This window comes from Emydura macquarii, unplaced genomic scaffold (genome assembly GCF_026122565.2).
Source record: "Emydura macquarii macquarii isolate MOO-44397 ecotype Brisbane River unplaced genomic scaffold, CSIRO-AGI_Emac_v2 contig_3345, whole genome shotgun sequence".
Classification (NCBI taxonomy): Eukaryota; Metazoa; Chordata; order Testudines; family Chelidae; genus Emydura; species Emydura macquarii.
The window spans coordinates 4,681,641-4,695,973 of NW_027133482.1; the positions used below are offsets into that span (position 1 = coordinate 4,681,641).

Here is a 14,333-nt window from a genome sequence, read left to right on the forward strand (position 1 = left end):
GTGTCCTGCTGGACAATATCTGGCGTGAAAACAGAATATGAGCACAAAAACTTCATTATATTGTAGCTTAAAATCTTTAGGTTTTGAATTATCGCCATCTGCCCCGAGATAGGAGTGTCAATTTAAATGATTGTGTGTGCATTTATTTAATATGCTGTCAAGTTTTTGAAGTGACATTTCAGTGAGAGTCTTGTTTCACAAATAAACTTTGTTGTAGGAGATGATCACTGTGCTCTTGAACTGCTCCAACCTCACTACCTTTTACACTGTTACTTGGCTCTATTATGCATGTGATTTAAATTCCCTGTGTTGTCCTCTGTAGGGGGATGTAGATGTCCATGCTACAATGTCGGTGAGTATGACTGTGTGTTGTACGCATTCAGTATGTTCTGCTCGCAGTTCAAATATTAGAGGGTTATTTGAACCAGAAAAGGTCTGTATTCTGGGAGGGGTGAAGATAACAAGGAAAGCAACCTAAATCTTAATGTTACAGAGTGGAAGTTTAACCCTCACTGCTGCCAGAATGTACTCATTTCCCTCCATTTATCAATAGAAAGTGAATACACAGAGCATGTCAGAGCACAGCGAAGAAACAGGTTTCCTGACATACAAGGCACCCTTGGTTCAATAAGTGTAGCATTGACACAGCATCCTTTTAGAAAGAACTACGTTAGAGCTATCTCCCATAAATCGAGTCTGCCACGATCCCTTACCTGCAGCAGCCCTTCTAGCCATGGACTCCCTCCAAAGCCCATTAGCACTGCTCAGAGAGCAAGGACCAAAGCTTTGTGCAGGGTTGATATCCCCAGTATGAGAGGCCGAAGCAGTGCAGTAAACTGGCACCAAGCGGCAGGGTTTTATCGACCTTACTAAAGATGAACGCTTCCCATGAACTAATGATGGTAATCTACATGTAAATAGTGCCTTTTATCCCAGTGCATCATAAATAATATATACGTGTGTGTAGATAGTGCTATTGAAATGCAGTCACCTCTGAGGTGCACTTATTGCCCGCTACCCTCCTCAGTAATGGGGACAGGGATCATTTAGCCAAAGAAAATAGGGCAAATTCCTGGGGCGGGGAGGTCTTTAATCTCCACTCAGAGCAGACATGGCCTTGGTTTTTCAAATAAGATATTAAAAACTTTCTCCCCCACCTACTGTAATCTGCATGTTTCTCAGTAGATATCTCCCTCACAAAGTTAACCAGCAGAGTTGACCTTGCTGGGTGTTAAACCTATGATTCCACAGAGTCTAGGTTTCTCCACTTGATGCTTTAGACCACTCACCCTTCCCCTCTCACTATATTGCTGAAATATTTTCTCAGTGAGTAGTGCAGGCCCTTGATGTTATCATCACGCTGTTTGGATTAGGGCAGGTAGCACAGAGGAAAGCAAAACAGACCTCCAGGACCTGCATTCTGGTTCAACGAATGCCTCTAATTGTTGTCATTTATGCTTGTTTCATGTTCTGTAGAAAAGCTAAGGCATTTTTCATGGATAGGTCACAAACAAAATACATTCTAGCTACCTTGTTTTTTCTGTTCCAACTTTTGCAAGCCAAGGCACGTATTAACAAGTGCACCTCATTTCTGTGGACACAATTCTGCTCTACTCGGTTCTCTGGTGTAAGATAGTACACGTTAAGGTGTAGTATTTACCCCAGCTGTAAGCTTCTGCATTTAACCCATGCTCTTTATTAAAGCTGCCTGTTGGGCTGTGACACTAGTATTGACATTTCATGATGCAGTTGGGTGCACATACCCCCTTTCCTGGAAACTGAGCATAGCTATGTCTTGAGTGCTTTCAGCCTCCTGCCCCCTGGGGGTGCCTAAGTCAACATGTAGGTCTTAAATCCAGGCCAGCTTCTGAAAAGAAAGCTGTTTGTTAAAGCAATTTGCGCCTAGATTCCATCAAAGCTGTGGCTCAATTCCTGATCCAAGTCACTCATCCTGTGTGTCAGCAGGGACTCTGAATGCTGTGGACGCTTCATGCGCTGCCTCGGCAGGAGAGAGGTGTCTCTCATCAACCTATAATGACAGCACCCCCTCCCCTCTTATAAGATTTAAAGGAACAGTGCTGGTTATTGTCTTGATTTTGATCCAGCCTGGGTTATCCTCAATGCGCCTTAAGACACACAGACACAATAAGAAGTCCAGCTTCTGGCTTTTCAGGGCTTCCACTATTCAGAAGCCAGATGTATATTTTTCTTTAAATTCAATCCAGTGCCTAGACAGCTATGGAGTCAGCTTCCTATGGAGAGGGGTGCATTAGTGTCATTAAGCTAAATCAGTGAAAAATAATCTTAGTAAGTCCTCTGGAAAGTGTGAGAAATGAAGTAGCCTTCATATGGTGGGACTTTACTAAACTGGTTTTAGTTGGTTTGTTTTTAACTGCCATGGATTTTTTTCCCCTGTAACCCTCTAATTTTTTGTTCTGTAGGTAGTTTGAACTAATTGATCAAGCCAATCACTAATCGCATTTTTAATTAAAATAAAATCTGATAGCTCAAAGTTGCAGCACTTCAAAGATCCTGAAACCAGGTTTAAAGGTGGCTGTGGACAATAGTCGTCCCATATAACAAAGTTTCCTCTTTCCTGTCTGGATAGACTGATTAAAAATAGTGAGAAACCATGTTTTAACCTAGGTACCAGCCAGGGTTACATCATGGTTTCTGTATCATGGTTATGTGGACAGAAAGAAAGATGAAGATTAGAGGTTATATAAAACTTGTCTGGGACACAAAGACAAACATGGCTACATTTTACTGAAGATGAGACCAAGCAGTTTCTGAAATACTATCCATGCAGTCTTCAACGTATTATTTTCCATGCGTTTCCTCTCCCGGATCCCCCAGCTTGATCCTTCTCCAATTCCAATGTGAAAACTATCATTGGGTTAAATGGCTGCAGAAGTGGCCCTCCCATGAGTTTGGGCATACTGCCCCTGAAACCCAGCTGGACCCAGGAGTGAAAGACTGAGATTGTGACCTGGAACAGCATCACTTACATGGTTGTGTACTACTGGGCTGCCTTCCCTGTTTTGGTTTGATATCCAGGTGTTGCTTTCCTGTCCTTACAGAGGGTTTTTGAAATCCAACAGTTTTAGAAGAATGAGGATAACAAGGCAGTAATGCTTGGTGCACATGGTTGTCCAGGAACAAGACTGACCTTTGGTTAACCTGGGGAATGTTGGTTAACTAGAGGCTGGGTGAAATGAGTTATCTTCTAATTACATGGTTTTTTGTGTGCTCTTAGTACTTTGAAAAGTAATTGAAGCTAAAATGCCCTGTGCAATAAATGCTTTCAACCAGCATGTTCAAATTCACCTAGTTATCACTTGTTTAGTTACACTGGCAATGTTTGGCTTTGGGTTCACTTTACAGACTTGGTTTTAAAAAATTACTGTGATATCCCTAAAGTTTTGCAATAGAAAAGCCAGTTGTATGAAGTGTTGAAATTAGCAAGAGAAAACCCATCTCTAAAGGTAAGGGATTCAAACATGCTTGCAGTTTCTTGCACCAGAATTCCCGTGCACAGCTTCCAAAAGCCTTAATAGAAGTTAAAGTGTTTTCCCTTTAGGCACAAATTTAAGTGAAACAATAGACTTTGCAATTATACTCTTTTCTCTTATTTCATGCACTGGCAACATTAAATCTCATAAGACTGCTCTTGTGAATGTGAAAAGGAATGCTGATTAACACCACATCTGCTTCAAAACCCTAGCTATCTTGCTGCATGTAACCACAAGAGCAATCTGCCTTAGAGGAAGGAGCAAGATCTTCATATGTAATAGATTTGTCTTTGGTGTTTCTGGAATCCCTTTTCACAATATTGTCACAGAAATTGCACTGAGGATTATTATTAGTTTGTTCTATGTTTTAATTTATTTTCAACAACAATCTGAGTGATCAAACACTAAATAGTTAACACTATAGATATTACTGTGATTTTATTTATGGAGCACTGTAAGTGTGCATAGCATTTTTAAAGTCTAGTCTCGAGAGACCTTACAGTTTAGATTAGACATAATCAAAGTAGAGGACAGTCAAGGTGCTTAAGTGGATTTAGCTTGATTCACAAGTTTAAAAGGACCTTTGTCTTTGTACAGTACTCTGTAAATGGTAATAAGTGGAGTGTACCAGTGTGTTATCAAATACTAAGCTAAATACCTTCGCCTCCCCACTCTTTCCAGTGTAACTCCTACATGTTTTAAACTGGGTTTGAATTTGCCTATTTGGTTCTTATAAAAATGTAGCATGAGTCTAAATGTTATGTGTCTGTCATATTGTTCACTGGCCCTTTATAACCAGTTCTCCTAGCCCTGTTCAGAAAGGAAATTCTGTCAAGTGGGATTTGATGGCTCACAGGATTGGAAATGGGATACTATGCTTTTTAACTTCTGAGTCACCAGTTTGAGTCTGGTCTCCATCAGTGACTTAAGTTAGGTCTTGGTCCCATTCCTAATAGACATATGCTCATCACAAAACCACATTGCCCGCTTTTGGACAATCTCAGCAAATAGTCAGAAGCCTAAATACACTTGGAGACTGACCGAGTCACATCAACAGGGGTAATGTACAGAGAGGCTTGTGACACTTCATGAAAAGTATCTGTTCTGTGGATGGATAGAGAACATCATTCCAAGTGCTGTCAGTCTTTCACCTTTCAAATAATACTTCGTTTAAGATTGTTTAGTAAAGATGTTGCAATTTTTTTCTTTATAAAAAATAATATATTCCTGCTGGTTTGTCAGGGCAAAACGTCTGCCAATTAAGGTAATACAGGTTACTTTAAAAAAAATAAACATGGTTTGAGCTCTCTCAGTATACTTTAGGGGGGAAAAAAATCTCTTTAATCAGCTTTGTTTCCAATATGGCAGCTGTTTTGTATTTAATGGAAAATCTGCTTTTGAATGGAAAGAATACTACTCCCAAAGCAAACACAGAAGAAAATAAAGGTCACAAAAGAGCATCATGAAAATGTCATCTGTTTTTCTCGTTCCAGTTGTGAAATGGTGCTCACTGATAATTGTTGGGCGATGGGGGTATTTCTAGTGGGGTCTTGCAGGGATTGGTTCTTGGCCCTATTCTAGATAACATCTTTATTAATAACATCATAAACAACATAACATCAAACTGATAAAGTTTGCAGATGACACAAAAATTGGGAGAGTGGTAAATAATGAAGAGGAAATGTCACTGATACGGAATGATCTGGGTCACATGATAAGCTGGGTGCAAGCAAACAGTATGTGTTTTAATATGACAAAATGTAAACATACACACCTGGGAACAAAGATTGTAGGGCATACTTACAGGAGGGGGACTCTCTCCTGGGAAGCAGTGACTCTGAAAAAGATTTGGGGGTTGTGCTGGGTAATCACCTGAACATGAGCCCCAGTGGTGTGATGCTGTGGCCAGAAGGGCTAATGCAGTCATTGGATGCATAAACAGGGGAATCATGAATAGGAGCAGAGAGATTATTTTCCCTCTGTATTTGACATTGGTGCGACCACTGCTGGAATGCTGTGTCCAATTCTCATGTCCATAATTCAGGAAGGTTGTTCTCATATACTCTAAGGTCAGAAGGGATGAATGTGATCATCTAGTCTGACCTCCTGCACAACGCAGGCCACAGAGCCTCACCCACCACCACACCCATTGATAAATAGGAGAGGGTTCAGAGAAGAATCACAAGAAAGATTAAAGATTAGAAAACTTGCCATTTGGTGGTAAACTCAAGAACTCAATCTGTTTAGCTTAACAAAAAGAAGGTCAAGGGATGACTTGATTCCAGTTCATCAGTACCTACATGGGGAACGAAAATTTGATAATAGGAGACTCTTCAATCCAACTGAGAAAGGTATAAACGCAAACCAATGATTGGAAAATTAAGTGAAACCAATTCAGAATGGAAATAAGGTGTACATTTTTGACAGTGAGAGTAATTAACCATTGGGACAAATTACTAAGGGTTGTAGTGGATTCGCCATCACTGACCATTTTAAAATCAAGATTGTATTTTTTTCTAAAAGATCTGCTCTAGGAATTATTTTGGGTTAGTTCTATGGCCTGTGTGGCAGAGGAGTGAGAGGAAATCACAATGGTCTCTTTGGGCCTTGAAATGTATGAATGGGTTTGATTTGTTTCAAACAATTCAGAAAGTCTGACCCGTTTCACGTAGAGAACAAGAGGAAATCTAGTTGAATCGTGGAGGACTTCACTCTTAATATTTTCCACGGTATAAATGACATTGAGAATTGTAGATGGCCTCACACCTTCCACATGTAAACAGACACATTAAATGCAGTCTTTTTGGTTTGAGATGCTTTTCAGTCGTAGTTGACTGGAGACCCCAACAGTTGGACCTTCCATGTTTCTTCATGTTTCTTCCCTGGCATCTTCATCCAAAAATCTCAAGGCCCTTGACAGATATGAATGAATTTAGTCTCTCAGCTCCTCAGTGGGGGCGGGTAAGTGTCCCCTGTATAATATGAACGCGCAAGATGAAGCATGTAGAGGCTATGCCGTGAGCCTGTGGTGGAGACAGGAATTCTATTTGAGACATGTGCCTTATCCACAATGCCATCCTTCATTATCCAGGTTTCAAATTACTTGTTGTCATCAGCCTTTTAAGGTTTGTTTAAGAATTTAGTGCAGGGGAAAAGTGTCAGATGGACAGCTCAGGAGACAGAAACCCCTCATTTCTCCACAGTCCAGTTAACAGAATGGACAATGAGCAATGTAAGTTTCCCTCCTGCTGCCATGACAGTGAGCCTCAACCCTGTTCCGGAGGCACCACTTGAGAAGGTAATTCAGTTGCCATGGCTCGCTAAATCCTTAGCTCCTCTGCTGAGACTTGCATCGAGAGTGTCCGTCGGTGCCAGTTGTGATGTGAACGAACGCTTGTGAGTCCCCTGTCTAACAGTCAGGAGAACGGCAGTTACCTGAGAAAACGGGGTCTGAATCTTAAATTTTAAATCCATCCATCTCTACTGAAACAATGAAGCTAAAGTCTCTAGTTTTATAGCTCCTGAGATATAGTCAGAAGTCCCCCCCCGAATTTTGAACTTCAAACCCTATCATCTCTATGAAGAGGAGCCAGGAGATCTTTGTATTCTCTTCACCTCCTCCTCAAATAGGCTACAGTTTTGCACTTAGAGTACTACAAATTTCAGGGGAAAATCCTTTTTATTTCCCTCTGCTTTTCCCTCTTTCCTCAGACCTTGTGGCTCTCCTGTTGTCTCCATCATCCATCCAGGAAAGACTTGGATAGACAGCAGTGTGTCACTCTTGGCTGTCAGAGGGGTTACACTCCTGTTATGAGGACTGAGGAAGCTAATTCCACAGTAATCTCTACACCCTCTCTGTTTTAAAAAAAAAAAATCAAGATTTTTAGCACATGGACTTCATAGATGTAATATAGGTCCAAAGAGCTCTTGTATTTAGACAGTAGATAAATAAGAGGAGACATGATAGAGATGTACCAAATAATTACTGATCTAGAGAAGATAGTTTTGGAGGATCCATTTCCCATCTTTGTAATACAAGAACAAAGGAACACAAATGAAAATGAAAGGCAGCAAATTCAAAACCGATAGAGGAAATAAATGTTGTTACAGATTGCATCGTTAATCTGCAGCCACAAGGTATCACTGAAGCCGGGAGTTTAGCAGGATTCAAAAATGAATGAGGCCATCTGCAATTAAATTAGATAGGCTAAAAAATGTGAGGCATACAATCCCTGGTGTTTCAAGACAATATGACAATCACGAAGTGACACGAATTGGGAAGAAACAAGTTATTCCAGAATTATCTACTGTGAAGTTCCTTGCATTTCCCCCAAAGGACTCATGCTATACAGCATGTTTTAAAAAACCACTTACTTATATTTTACCATAGATTTGTATGCTAGACCCTGTGGTGTGGTGAATGATGCCCTTTTTTGGGGGATTAAGCAGTTGCTCTGTGTATTTACATAGGCAGCTTTAACCGTTTCCAGATTTTAAAATACTGACCTGGCTGCTCAGAGAAATATCTGTACTTAAGCACATATTTACATACTAATACATAATGCTTCGAAAAAACTGTTCTTTGATAAGTCTTGTCAGCTATATTCCAAGAGACTTCCTCTCCTGTCACTTTGTTTGTTTTCTCTACAAAGAGTAAAATTCACATGTTGATTTTAAAACAATACCACAAAAGCAAGGGAAATAGCCTTGGATTCTCATTACATGACTTTGCTAGATCCTGAGTGTGCACCACCACTCCATCTGTGTATATAGATACATCTGCGTATGCTCCATCTGCGAATATGTGGATTCAAAGTTCTCTAGTTCAGCCCCTTGTGCTGTGGGAGGACCAGGTAAACCTAGATCATCCCTGACAGGTGTTTGTCCAGCCTGTTCTTAAAACTTCCAGTGATGGGGATTCCACAACCTTCTTTGAAAGCCTGTTCCAGAGTGTAACTACCCTTAGAGTTAGAAAGCTTTTCCTAATATCTCACCTAAGTCTTCCTTGTTGCAGATTAAGTCCATTACTACTTGTCCTACCTTCAGAGGACATGAAGAACAATTGATCACCATCCTTTATGACAGCCTGTAACATTTGAAGACTGTTATCAGGTTGCCCCTCAGTCTTCTTTTCTCAAGACAACATGCCTAGCTTTTTAAACCTTTCCTCATAGGTCTGGTTTTCTAAATCTTTTCTCATTTTGGTGGCTTTCCTCTGGACTGTCTCCTATTTATCCACATCTTTCCTAAAGACTGGTACCCAGAATTGGACACAGTATTCCAGCTGAGGCCTCAACAGGGCCTAGTCCTTGGTTCACTTTTCTCATGGGCAAACTCTTGCTGTCTCTCATTGATGAGTATCTCTGCAATTCATAATGGACTTAGATCGCTTTATGCCTGTATGAAAAGAAGGCTTATGGGAAAGCAGCTGACATGGTGGAACAGTCATGGCATCTCTGAAGAAATCTTGTATTTCCTTCTTATATCATTCTTGCTCAAAGGTATGGGTTGAATCCTGAGAAGCACCAAAGGCCTGCAGCTCCTTACTTCAGTGGTAATTGCCAGTGCTCAGCAATTTAGCTCCTGGAATAGTGTTCTCTGTGATAGGGCCGTGGCTTTGGAAACTCATTCCCCCCCCCCCCCCGCTTGGTCTGAAATAGTCTGTCTGCTGGCCGTTGACATGTTCTGCAAAGCCAGTCTATTTTCTTGAGCTCTCCTACAGGAATGTGAGGGTTGGCATCTCAGGGACAGTTGGTTGTCTGGTTTATTTTTCTGTGTGGTGAGGATAAGCTGCTTGCTATTTTCTTAGATGGCTTGGTTGTTTAAAAGCCTTTTGCACTAGCTGCCATTGAGAAGTCAGAATCTGTCAGTCTTTGCTATGCATTGGTGGCAATTTCCCTTTAAAATAGGAATAGATAATAAGAATGATAAGTGACAACTGTTGACTTCTTAATGGCATACCATCTATAAGCCAGTTAAAGATGTCATGACAGCCTTTGAATTTTCTTGCTTTTGTTAGACTTCAGCACAATCTTGTTGAAAGCAATTACACAATCCAGGGGCAGTGTTCTTCCATATATTATCACAGGCCTTTGGTTGTGGCTTGAGATGCAAGCCAGACTCCAGGTGAGAAAATCTTTAAATTGCACAAATACATTTTTAAATCCTGCTAGCGCCGCTTTATTTCAGGTATTTTGTGGTTACTAGTATCTTTACATAGACAGATGTGGAGAAGATGATGCAATTTCCGAGAACTGTGTTTATAAAACAATACAGTAGACCACTGGCTTCCAAACGTTATTGGTTCACATCCCATCTCCTTTAAAAAAATCATTGTGAAGTGAATTAATCAAACTTCAAGCTCATGTACCGCCAGTAGTATATGGATCATGGTTTGGAAACTCCTGCTATAGACTATATAGTGGAGTCTGGCTAGCAGAGGTCTTGGGAGGAAAATATCCCTGGCCATATTATTCATGCAAATCTATCGTTGAATGTTGCTGCTGTAGAATACAGGCACCAACTTTGTTTAAACATGGTGCTTTGCTACTGGTAGCATGCTTTCAGCCATAGAGCTATATCCACTTCCCCCACTCCAAACACAAGTGTCTGAGCTTGGCACAGGTGGCATTATGTGGAGAGGTTGAAGAGATACAAGGGATGAATTCCCCCACACACGCATCCAGGACCAGTTGTTGGTAGTAGCATCCCCATCCCATTTAAACCAGCCCTCTTTTGTCTCTGATCATGTCTGCCATGGCAGAAGCCAGAAACCACACAGGACAACATAATATCTTGTTAGAAGTACACGGGCTTACAGAATGTTAGTGAGCCCTGCGTTGTGATTGGCTCCATGGATTTCAGGAGCATTCAGTTGTACCCAGATCCCTAAATCCATTTGATGGTTATTTAAAGGTAGTGGTTTGTTTATGTAGTCACCACTTCTCCTGGACTTCGGTAAATCTGGGCACCAGAACACCTATAACCTTTTAATGGCCGTATAATGTGATGGATCTGACAAGATGTCCAGATTAAGTAGCAGCTATTAATGATATGTAAATACTGTTCATCACTAGCTTTTACTTAATGGTTAGAAAACTTCTTCCTCTTATCCTTGGCAAATTACAAAAACCACATAAACTTCAACTGTGTAGTTTATAACTCTGTCTGTGCCAGTCCCACTCTTCTTCCAAGTCTGTAGACAACACACTGGCCTCATTGTTCAAGCTTGTGGGATCGTTCCACGTGGATCCAGTTCAAATACAGAGCTTGACACAGTCTGCAATCAAAAAGTGGCCATTAATCTTTCCACTTGATGAAGTCACACCAGTCACCTCCTCCTTTGAAACTCCAGGCTGGTCATGTCTAATGCAAAGAGACACGTCTCAACTTAGAGCACATTTCCCTCTTGAAACCAACTAACCACTGGATATTTTTTTTTTCACAATATAAACAATTTTGGAAGAAAACCAAAATTGGATTAGATGACCTCCTGAGGTCCCTTCCAACCCTAATAGTCTATGATTCTATGAAAACATTTTCCCTTTTTAATAAAAATACAACAAAACAAATCTTCAGCCCTGTAAATGGAATTAATGTTTTAAAGCAGGAAAAATGGAGAGGTGTCTACAAGTAACTTTTATATTTGTAACTATGCTTGTGAAGGGTGTGATGTCATTGACGTTGTTACGTGGGCGGATTTATGGAAGCTTGTGGATTCCATGATTATGCCATCCCCAGCATGCTCTGGGTGTTTTATATAAATAAGGGGACTATACGTTCACACACTAAAACTGAGACCCATAATAGTCAGACCTAATTTTTAAAATGTACAATTGCGCACCTAATTTGGGTATGTGATTGTATCATGTGTAGATGAGTACACATGTACAATTCCATACCGGACATTTGTTCATGCATGTGCGGTTGTAGTGACTGTGTGCACAATTTACAGTAATTACCTGCACAGTTTACATGCCTGATGTTTGTTTAAAAAAAAAAAAATCAGTCCTCCAATGTTTTTGAGATGGAATTAAAGAGACCATAGTCAAGTAGTTTACCTTTACAGGCGTTTGCCTGTAAGTCACTGGTTTTTACGGAGCCTACATTGATCATGATTTTTAGTTTAAGCCCACATCAAAGTGGGTAGGTCTCCACATCGGTTGCCTCCACTTTTAATAGAGGAGGGGGAAATTGCATATGTATGGCTGGTATCTTTTCAGATCTGAGATTACATCTGAGATTTATTGCTAGGTTAGTGGAAGAAAGTTTACACTGGAATTGACTAGTAGATAATAGAAAACTTAATTCTCCACTTCTGTTCGGGACAGTCTATGAAGAAAAAATGTATTTAAAAGAATGAGTCCTAAGTTTTGATACATGAGGATCTCATTATCTATGAAAAATATATTCTTCTGGAATGGAAATTAACAATGCAGACTTTGTACTTCTCTAATGCCTTCTCTCTGTATATCTCAAAGTGAACTCTAAGCCTTAGTGAACTAAGCCCAAGTTACCCTTGTGATGGCAGGTAATACTCTCAATTCACAGAGGGCAAAAGTGAAGCAAAGAGATTAAGAAGCTTGCCTGTTATGTGTAGCAAAATCTAGAATAGAACCAAAAGTTCCAAACCATATGCTCTTAACCCCTAGGCATTGCTTCAGCCACACAATGATCCCTTCTGGTCCTAGAATCTATGAATCTATATTCAGTAATAGACAAAAGCACAGGGTAGGGTGTGGTGTGTGTATAGAGGGGTGGGGAAATCAATATTTGCTAAGATGAAAAATGCGCTATAGGGCATGTTTTCCAGTCCTCAAATTATTATTCTTGTTCTTTTCTGTACCCTTTCCAATTTGTCAGCAAAGTCCTTTTCATGCGGCTGTTACAAGAGATTGTCTCCCATCTTGTAAGTCTGCTCTATGTTCTCTGTCCCTCAATATATGACCTTGCATTTGACAGTATTAACATGCACGTTGCTCACCTTCCTGAGAGATCCAGATCAGTCTGTCCAAGCGACTCCACTAATCTGTGTCATGCAAATTTTACCAGTAATGATTTTATTTTTCCTTCCAGATCATTGATAAAGATATTGAATAGCATAGGGCCAAGAACTAATCACTGTAATAGTGCTCTGGAAACAACTCCAGGATAATGACTCCATATTTACAATTACACTTTGAGTAATTTACAATGACTATTGGATAACCAGTTTTTAATATATTTAATATAGTCCACATTGATTTTATGTAGTGCTGATTTTTTTTTATCAGAATGCCTTGCTGGATTAAGGCATATGCCATATAGAAGTCAAAAGGTATTGTATGACAGTTACCTTTTAGCAACAAAATTTATAATCTCTTTAAAAAACAATATCAGGTTCATGACCTGTTTTCCGTAAAATCACGTTGGCTGGCATTAATTATGCTGCCATCCTTTAATTCTTCACTGATTGCTTCCCATAATGGCCTTTCCATAATTTTTCCTGGGGTCAGCATAAGGCACACAGTCCTGTAGTTTTCCAGGTCATCCCCTTTAGCCTTTTTAAATATTGGCACAACATTAGCTTTTTGCCCTTCCTCGGAAACTTCCCCAGTGTTCCAAGATTTGTTTAAAAATGACATTAATAGTTCAGAAAGCTTCTGAGCCAGTTCTTTTAATACTGTTTGGTGCAAGTCATCTGGTTCTGCAGCTTTAGGCATGTTTAATTTTAATAGATGTTTTCTGCTGAGCTCCCTGTTCGGGACATCACTCCCCTGTGCCACTCTCAGACCAGTTCACCAGATCAGGGCAGGCCAGCCCCGAGGTGAGCAAACTCCCAGTCAGAGGACTGTATTCCACACTGTGAAAGGTGGATTCTTGGCGCCTGTCCCTTGGTATCAGAGGCAGAGATCACATGAAGGGAGCAGTTTGATCTGTCTCCCCTCACTATTCCTGCAGTCTTCAGTGATTCAAGGATAATTGAATGATCTTAAAAAAAAAAAAAAAAAAAATTATTATTTTCATGCTGCTGTTGAAAATGTAGAGGAGTGTCAGGATGGAGTGGGGAGAGACAGGAAGCCTCATTCCAGAGAAAACTGACTTGAAGATTGTAACCATTTTTCCGGGTCCTAACCTGTTCCCCTAGTCTGAGTCTTTTGGGCTGCACCTCTCTACCTGCAAATTCCAAAGGCAGACTTGTCCATTGGACTCAGGGACTTGACCATTTCCTTTTGGGGCTTGCACCAGGTTTTCTCTCCTCCTCTCCAAAGAGAGCAGAGGTTCGGCACTCCTGCCTATACAATTGCTAATTGTCCAGAAAGCCCTTTTCAATGTTGTCAATATTAACACACAACTTAAAAGTTTAAAGCTGGTTTTGAGGTAGCAGGGAGCAAAATTGCCCCAGCTGACCTTCCCAATGCTACTGTTCCTTAGGGGATACAAGTGTGTGAGGCTTTATTTCCAGAGCTGGACCACTGTTCCTTTTCTCCATTGCTTCCTTGTTTCCCCATCATGGCACAGAAGATGGAAGAAGGCAAGTCAGTGGTCAAGAAGTGAACTTCCCTCCATCTTCAAGGAGACCTTCTCTCAGGAACCACATAAAGGGAATATTGCCACAATACTCTCAGCCTGCAGGTTCCCATAGCCAGAGGAAGAGACAGAGCATTTTTTTTGGCTCTTTGCTTCTTCCCATATTAGCTGAAACTCCTCTGGAGCCACATCCACCAGGGCACCTGCTGTCCTCTCCTGGTCTTGAGAATCAGCAAACCAGACTGTCCTCAGCCATCAAGGATTCATCAGGGCTAAGTCCAGAAATCGCCGCACTCTATCTCTAAAGGGAAA

At 40.7% G+C, this 14,333-nt stretch overlaps 1 protein-coding gene across 8 annotated transcripts in view; it reads left to right on the plus strand.

Annotated features, from left to right (window-relative positions):
* Positions 1 to 14,333, plus strand: part of EXOC6B (exocyst complex component 6B) — a 434,911-nt gene that overhangs the window by 283,594 nt on the left and 136,984 nt on the right. For 5 of the 8 annotated variants that reach the window (XM_067533650.1, XM_067533651.1, XM_067533654.1 and 2 more), the window contains exon 19: positions 323 to 352. The exons of the other annotated variants lie outside the window; for them this stretch is intronic. In XM_067533650.1, coding sequence (XP_067389751.1) covers positions 323 to 352 — 30 coding nt within the window. The remainder of the gene's footprint in view (positions 1 to 322; positions 353 to 14,333) is intronic. 8 annotated transcript variants of the gene reach the window in all.